We start from the raw sequence: 8,787 nt of genomic DNA on the forward strand, positions 1-8,787 counted from the left end.
AATTATTGCGAGCTACAGTAACAACACTTTAATATAAGTTAAACTACTCTAGGAACTAAAAGAAATTAAGTAGAAAGCATTCCTATTTGATGTCTCATCTACAAACTCAAGTTAAACCCATTTAATAGTGTCTGAATTATAGTTCTTATGCTCAACACACCGCCTTACGTTGAGTGCACATATTGGCGCTAGGCGCACCTCCTTCAATTGATGGGTGCGAGAAAGTTACTTAGCATATGCAAGGCATAATGCTTTCACCAAAAAATTTCTAAATTGAGCTAAGATTTCACATGGAGGAAGCATATTCTTTTAAGGTCTATTTGTAAATTAAATTTTGGGGAAGAAAAAATAGATAAAGTAAGACTTCAAAACTATACATGGCAAAATGGGTACTGCCCGCATTTCTTTGCGGGCAGAGCATGTATTTTTTGTCCATTTGTCATTTTTGCCCGCTAAGTTTGCGGGCATTTCCGTTGGGCATGCAGGTGGCCCATAAATATAATTTAAGAAAAAATAAGAAAATTTTAAATAAGTTATGATGTAATGTGATTTTTATTCCCTGAAAAAATTGTAATTTAATGTAATTTGTTAAACTTCATATAAAATATCACAAAAATTTGTTAATTTTTTATCTTCAACTACTTTATTTAATTTCATTTCATTTATTATATAATTTTTTTAATTATTTAACAATATCTGCGGGCCACCCGCAAGCCCGTTTCAAAACGGGTAGGGCATTGAATTTTGTCCGTTAAACTAATGTGGACATGCCCGTGTCCGTTTAAATTTTTATGAACATTTGCGGGCACGACTAAACGAGTCGGACGGCCCGTTTTGCCATTCTATTCAAAACCATTATTTAATGCCTCAAAAACCTTTTTTTTTCGTTACAAAACCTAACTAACTCGCAAAGGAAATAGTAGCCTGAGTATAATTTTTCATCTTCAAATTCTCAAATACACTTCATTTCCGACCATCGTGTATTTTATTTTAGTTTTAATTAATTATTAATTAAATATCTGAATCTCTCTCTTCCCACCAACACAACACAAACCTCTCTCCACTTCTTCTTCATCATCTTCGGTTGCTGCACTCGCCTGCACCTGATTCCGCCCCTTATCTCATTCGTGGATCTTCAAACTGGCTATGGAGTACGAACCCTACGATAGTAGCGGTAACTCTTCCACTTCCATTTCTCATCATTATTTATTATTACAACTTGTTTCTCTTTCAACTCATTTGTTCAGTGTTAGGGTTTCTCTTTCAACTCATTTGTTCAGTGTTAGGGTTTCTCTTTCAACTCATTTGTTCAGTGTTAGGGTTTCTCTTTCAACTCATTTGTTCAGTGTTAGGGTTTCTCTTTCAATTAGAACTATTCTATTTGAAACTTTTAAGTTTCAATTTCATGTTTAGTTTCTTAACTTTCAAGCTTCAATAATGAATTCATGCATGAAGGAGTACTCCCTCTATTCCATGTGTTAGATTTAATTATTTAGTTTAAGTTACAGGAAGAATAATCTTAGTTACCTAAAACAAGTACTATATTGGTTTATTACAAAAGACTTGGGATTTAGTAAATATTAAGTGAGGATATAGTTGATATTGTATAGTTAGGGCCGCTTTGTTTAGGCTTATGAAAGTGATTATACAAATGTGATTTTTTGGAGAAGCTGAGAATGTAGCTTATAAAAAAAATCTGGTTTTACAGCTTCTACATTTTTTTTTTGTAAAAGTCCATCCAAACTAATTTGCAAGTGTCAGAGCTCAGATTTTTTAATATTATTATTGAGATAAGAGTGAATATCCATTTTGGTCCTTATCCCCGAAAAAATATAATCCAAACTAGTACTTAAAGATCACGAATGCGAGTCAAAATAGTCTCGGTTAAGAGTCACAAAAATGTTAAAATGGACTAATTTTACCTACATTTGATATTCTTAGGGACCATTTTGGATTTTTCAAATTTTTATGGACCAAATTGGTACGCACAGAAATTTCGAGGGACCAAAATAGGTTTTTACTCGTGAAATAATTATTCTTTTGTGTGGAAAAAGCTTATGCAAACAAGCCCTTAATAATATACAGAACTATCAGATATAAAGATGCAATGCATTTCTTATGCATGAGATTGATTTTGCATAAGCAGTGAAAAGATATGGTTGATATTTGTATCATGGATTCATGATCAAGTCTCACTTGTTATATCCATTCACTTGATTGTAATGATTGCAGGAACTGATGATGATCTTCCACCAACACATCAAAACAGGATTCCCAGGGGAGGACGTCTTGCTGGGAACGGAAGATCTGCTGTAGGCTCACTTCCATACCCCCCAAGGATGTATGGTGAGATTGATATGGAAACTCAAATTCACCAACTTGAGCAGGAAGCATATGATTCAGTGCTACGAGCCTTTAAAGCTCAAGCTGATGCCATTACTTGGGTACATTTTATCATTTTGTTTCCACAAATCTAATATCTTTGAGTTTGTTTGATCAGGTTTAAATGACTGCTGTATGACATGTATTTTATTCAGGAGAAAGAAAGTTTGATTACAGAACTGAGAAAAGAACTGAGGTTATCAAATGAGGAACACAGAGAACTTCTAGGCCGGGTTAATGCAGATGATGTAATACGGAGGATAAGGTCAGATATTCTTCTATGCTTTAGAAGTGAGATTGTCATTGAATTTCCACAAAGTGCATTATTGTTTTGTTAATTGATACTTTTGTTGGATAATGACATTAGGGAGTGGAGGCAGGCAGGTGCCCATCAGCCTGGTATGCTAAGTACTGGTCAAGCTCTTCATGATTCAAATCCCACTCCGGCAGTCTCTGCGTCTCGCAAAAAACAGAAGATTACACCATCTGTACCATCACGATCTTTTGGGGGGCCTTCTCCTCCTTTTCCCCCTCAAACAGTGACTGCACCCCACCAGCCATCTCCTTTTTCTGGAAAACGAGGACCTGTTCCTGGATCAAAGGGGAAGAAGAATAAACCTGTAAGTAAGCAATAGATTTTCACTTGGTTTGCTCTTTTTTGTTTATATTTTTTTTACTGACCTTGGGTTTGGTATTTGGCCCCTTCCCCTCAGGAAAGAAATAGTTGACCATCTTAAGAAAGTAACAATGTTTCAGTAATGCTATCGACTTCCTTGTGTTCTTTTATTTTCAGGGTCAAATAGCACCTGGTGTTTCTTCAATGAAGCAGTATCCTTCCTCTGGACCAGGTGGAAGGAATCAGGTACCTAATAGAGCCGAGGGAGCGTCATTTCATTCATTGATTGGTAGGAGAGTTCGGACAAAATGGCCTGATGACAATAACTTCTATGAAGCTGTTATCTCCGACTATAATCCAGCTGACGTATTCACATCCCCAAACTACATAGGAATCTGTTTGTCATTACTTAGTTGCTGGCATGTTTACTTTTTTTGTTCTAAATTTTCAGGGCCGACATAATCTAGTCTATGACATGGGAAGTACAGAAGAAACATGGGAATGGGTTAATCTATCAGAGGTATATCTGATGCTCTATCCTGATTCCTGTAGTGAAATTCTTGCATTTTCTTATAATCCACACATTTTGTGCACTTATTTATCTTTAGTAACCTATGCCTGTAAAAATCCTCGGAACCTATTTAACAACCTTAAAGTCACATATTAGGGCTTATTATCAAGATTTAGAATATATCTAAAATGTTCAGCACAATTTGTATTTTAATAGGTTTGAGTAGAGTTCCAGAAGAGGTTTTATCGCCCCAAGATAGAGACTTAGACCCTGTTTGATGTAGCTGATAGTATAAGACCTGATAGGATATGATAGATTGTTTCATGGTTCTTGTATAAATGAGGTGATTTTATGAACTTTCACAATGACGTAACAACCCTTTACATAAAATATTAATAAAAAGCTAGCCTTTCTTCCCTGGTTTTGCCATTTTATTCTCTTTCCACGGATAGTCTTCATCCATCCATGGAGGTACAATGAAAAGTCATAAGCTGCAGTGACATCAAAGAAAAATAGATCCTACTAATCTCAAATTAAGTATAAGCAAGTGATGCAAGCAAGCAAACTACAAGCAACACTTTGGGCTTTCCAACCGGTCCAATTAAAAGAGCAAGGTCAGAGAGAGTCAACGGGGCACTAAATGGACTGATTCTGGACTTAATGGCAGACCAAGGAGCCAAGGAGCATTCAAGGGAATCAATTTAATTCAGATTCAAGAGAAGCTCATAATTAACAATTAAGTGCGGCTAGTGGTTTAGTTAGTTGCAACACTTTCAATTTTTGTATGTACAGATAGTTGCAGCACTCTAGTCTCATAATGAAGTGCAAATAAGTGCATTTTGTCTCATAAAAACTGTAGTGGGAACATGAAGAGTCATGAGGTAAATTCCACGAATCAAAAACCTTCGTATATTTCTGTGTTATTTGTATTTTTTTTTAAGGTCTTCTCATGTTGAAGCATATGAAAGGTCTTCTTTAGATGTAAAAGACTTCTTTCAGATATTAATCAAAGTTCAGTGAGGTAATTTCCTCTCTTTACAGCTTTCAACCTAGGCTTTTCGGGTATTTCCTTGTGGCATCCAACCTTCTTTATCATCTGGGTTCTTTTTCCTCTACAAACATCAGGTCTAGGATCCAACTTCAGACCTTTTTATCTTTCTTGGGTCAATATCAATATTGTTGTTGGGGTTTTGGCACTTTGTTTCCCACTGATTCTCATCTACTGGTCTCAACTATAAACCCTAACTAGTAATCCCTAGTGCTTTCTCTGCAACTACTCAAACCCTAACTCAATAATCCACCACAAGGTTGTCAACTCCCATGCCTCATGCCAGGGTAGTGATTTCACCAATGGAAGTGATCCTAGAGCCTGTCTTAGTTTTCATGCACCTGACCGTAATCGAATGGTTTGTAACCAGGAGCCCTATTCATCAACTGCATAAAAAGCATCTCAGCACCATAAACTTTGCTGGTATAGTAGCAGCAATGGTCGTCCATCCTTGACATTCATCTAGCGGTGTTTGGAGCTCCAGCAAAAGGGGAAACGAGCATCACCCACAAAGGTGCAAGTCACAATTTCGCAGCTGTGTGGTGATGGTAGTGGCCCAATAGTGGTGGTTGGATGTACATGGTAATGGAAATTGGTAACCTTTCTTACTAAGAAAGATGAGAAATGACAATTAAGGGTTAGATTGGAATGGAAATCTCCGATGATAGTGTTATTCTGTTATAAAGGGATAAAAATATTTGACCTGATAGTGTTATACCATATCAAGTGGTTTCACTGAACACCTGTTATAACTTGATAGTATTTCCTTATACTACCTAGTTGTTTATATATGACATGCCAGACACAGGCTTAAACACTTAATTTGGCGCTGCCAGATGGGTTTTAGTGAGGGTAATTTAGGGCATTCCTTACTCAAGAGATATTAGAGTTGTCACCCCCCACTCACCAATGTGGCTACTATTCCTTTCTGCGGTTGCTGCCACATGGAAATGCCATGCAATAACTTTCTGGGTCCAGATGAGCTTTGGCTCTGCCTTGCTCCGCTCCGGTTCTATAGCAGCCACTATTCATAGTTCTGTTAGTGGTATTTTTTCTAATTAAGACTTTTCTTCCATCTTTAAATTGGGAGTTCCAGTGCGTTTGGTAAAATTGAATTCCAGCACCGATTTGCCCTGAATTCATGATGTAAAATTAAGCATTGAATCTGTTATTTATAACAGGATTTTCATTTAAATGCTTAAATTTAATTAAGTAAAATTGAGAAATTAATATATTAACTCAGTATAATAAAAAAATTCCACGTATCAAGATAAATATTAGTATGGTTGTTGCTGAGTACAGACTAGGTTGCATGGGTACTCGTACCAGTACGAATCAGACAATAACCCCATGTGCTGAATATTTTCAGCCCTTGATTTTTTTGGCATGTATTAAACAAACACCGCAATTAAATTTCAGTGGTATATGCTTTCATTTTCACTACTGAGTTTATGTTTTCGAATAGGGTTTTATTATAGCTTACTTTTTTGCTGCTGCAGACTAGGAACCATTATATAGTTTGCTAATTCAGATACAGTATTTTAACTGCAGATATCTCCCAAAGATATCCAATGGGTCGGAGAGGATCCCGGAATCAATCAACGTGGGGCTTTTGGAGGCTCTGGTCATGGGATGAACAGACCTGTCGGTCGTGATAGTGTTCAAGGAGCTGGAAGAGGTAGAGGAGCTCCAAAGGGGCAATCCAGAAAAGATTTTTTATCATCACAGAATGGCATAGGAAAGAAGGGTCCGAATGATATACAAATACTTCACACAGACACACTAATCAAGGAGGTATGTAAAAGTAGTTCAGCCCGAATATTCTTTGATTAGGTTGTTTTTACCTTCCATATATTCAAGTTTCTGGTGGTCTTGGCAGGTGGAGAGGGTATTCAGTGCAAACAATCTTGATCCCCTTGAAATTGAGGATGCCAAGAAAGTGTTGAAGGTAAGCGGACAGATATATTTCCTCTGCAATTATATGTACTTCTCCCTACCGACTGATTTGATCTTCTTGCTAATGGTGTATGTGTCCCTAATCTATATTTAACAGGATCATGAGCAAGCTCTTATCGATGCAATTGCAATACTTGCTGATCTTTCTGATGGTGAAAGTGGTACTTCTTGGTCTTATACTTCTTTGCCTACTCTTTAAGTTGTCTTTCTGAAAGTATTTTTAAATTAAATACCAAGGACGTTATTTGGTATTTTATCGGGTCTATTTAGTGCTCATCATGAATAAATTGGATGGTACTACCTAAGATTTATGAACATGCAATTGGCTTTGATTTTCATGTGAGAGAGGAAAATTGATTTAATATGGGGTTGTCTGATCTATTTGAGATGTTCATAAAAGGGAAGTGAAAGTGTAGTGCAAAACGTTCTTTAATTTTCATTCCTTGTTATTTAGTGGATGGTGGTAAATTACTTTGAAGTTTCAACTAACTTTCACGTTAATAGTAGGGGCCAAAATTTGTGGGTTGGATTAAAATGAATTGCGCCCACCCACCTTCAATTGTTCCTCATTTTTGTCATATCAGCAAGTGTGAAGTGACTTTCATTTCAATGTTTTCTCTTCCCATGTGCCAACAAGCATAGCCAAATGGTAATGATAGATGAGTGTAATATCTATACATTATCAGTGTAAAGATTTATACACAGTTAATACATTATTCATCCTTTATTTGTATTACTTTTTCTAAAAAGTCAACGATAACTAAAAATAAATGGTGGATGATGCACTGACAGTATATAAACTTTTACACTGTTAGTGCATACATTTTTTTCTCATGGTAGATATGAAGCATGGATATTAAAGTAAATCTGATACAAGTGTGGTGGCAGTACAGACCCTGTGGGGGAAATTATGTTGGTATGGAATCTGGCTTTAGAGGTAGAGAGACTGGAATAAATTATTAGGAAAAACATTAAAAAGACTTAGCTAAATAGTCATTTTGAAGAGGTTTTATAACATACTACAATGACATTGTTTGATCCATGTAATTAATTTCATTTAATGGAAAAAGGTTTTGGTGGTTGTTACTTGTTATTGCTCTTTTGGTATACACAAATCATATTAGTATTGGTATTGGTTACATGTATGATATATGTTCACCTTTTTGAAAATCAGTAAGACATGAAAATGCAATTTGTCACTTTGTGTGGAAATCACTATTTGAATGTTAATGAATTTAAAGCTGATGTTTCTTGGTTCACAATGCTATTTTTATACAAACTTCCCTGATGTTCTTATTGTTTAAACAGATGGGGGTGTCCACCATTTCAAACATGCTCAATCAATGGATAGAGAATAATTGGATGAGTTGTTGTACTTTATATAGTGAGCAGAAGCATAGCATATACTTCTGGAAAATGCTGCACTTCTCATGTATTATTCCATAAATATTATTTCTTTCTAACAGTTCATAGTTCTAGGGATGGTTCTTGTGGATTAGGCATCATGTAGGATGGAAATTATTGTAGTTTAGTAAAATTATTTGTTGAGATTAAAAGTTGACCTAGGACCAGCTGATACTTGTATAATAATATCCAATCCCATAGTGATTTATGTGTGCCAGTGTATAAATTCTTGTATTTCATATGTCAAATTAGTGTCCAATTTGAGAATCTTATGTCAATTATGGATCAAGCACAGATACCGATATGATATATTGGATACATATCTGATACGTTGATATGCAATTTCTTGAAAATGCAAAATATGAAATGTTTGGAGTACGCATTTAAAATATATTCAAAGATATCTATAAAACATAATAATTATTGTTATGAATTTTCAAAGATATCTATAAAACATATTTTATAGACATTATCAATGATCAATCTAGTTTAATTGATCATCACCATTATATATATGTATCTATTTATTCTTTATGCAATACATGTGTTTTGTTCTATTTTTCTTGTTATAAGTCCACTTTAGATTACATATTATGTTTCTCTTTTTGTTTAATTGATTATGTTATGTTTTTCTATATTTTACAATGTTATTATGTGGTATTTTGGGTGTCTAAGGTATCATATAAACATTTTAAAAGTATCAGAGAATATCTGAAAAGTATCAAATTATAAATTATTAATCTTTTAAAAATATAATTTTGATATGCTATGAGTACATATTGATAAAGTATCAGAGAGTATTAATATTGAATATGTATAAGACACAAATACATGAAAGTTATTGAACTGTGGGTGATTCATAAAATTATA

General features: G+C 34.9%; 1 protein-coding gene and 1 long non-coding RNA gene across 3 annotated transcripts; both read left to right on the forward strand.

Annotated features, from left to right (window-relative positions):
• LOC109325944 (protein EMSY-LIKE 3-like) lies at positions 993-8,189 on the forward strand. 2 transcript variants are annotated; one of them, XM_019558568.1, is made up of 11 exons: positions 993-1,174; positions 1,942-1,981; positions 2,233-2,444; positions 2,538-2,647; positions 2,750-3,002; positions 3,176-3,364; positions 3,450-3,518; positions 6,109-6,351; positions 6,437-6,505; positions 6,611-6,674; positions 7,822-8,189. In XM_019558568.1, the coding sequence occupies exons 2-11, from the start codon at positions 1,969-1,971 to the stop codon at positions 7,869-7,871; spliced, it is 1,272 nt and encodes a 423-aa protein (XP_019414113.1). In that variant the 5' UTR covers positions 993-1,174; positions 1,942-1,968; the 3' UTR covers positions 7,872-8,189. The 2 variants fall into 2 exon arrangements, with proteins under 2 accessions (XP_019414113.1, XP_019414112.1); XM_019558567.1 differs by lacking the exon at positions 1,942-1,981 and having other exon boundaries at positions 995-1,174.
• Positions 1,356-1,687, forward strand: LOC109325945. Its single transcript, XR_002105204.1, has 2 exons — positions 1,356-1,475; positions 1,590-1,687. It is a non-coding gene; the product is annotated as an uncharacterized LOC109325945 (long non-coding RNA).

This window comes from Lupinus angustifolius, chromosome LG13, assembly GCF_001865875.1.
Source record: "Lupinus angustifolius cultivar Tanjil chromosome LG13, LupAngTanjil_v1.0, whole genome shotgun sequence".
NCBI lineage: Eukaryota > Viridiplantae > Streptophyta > Magnoliopsida > Fabales > Fabaceae > Lupinus > Lupinus angustifolius.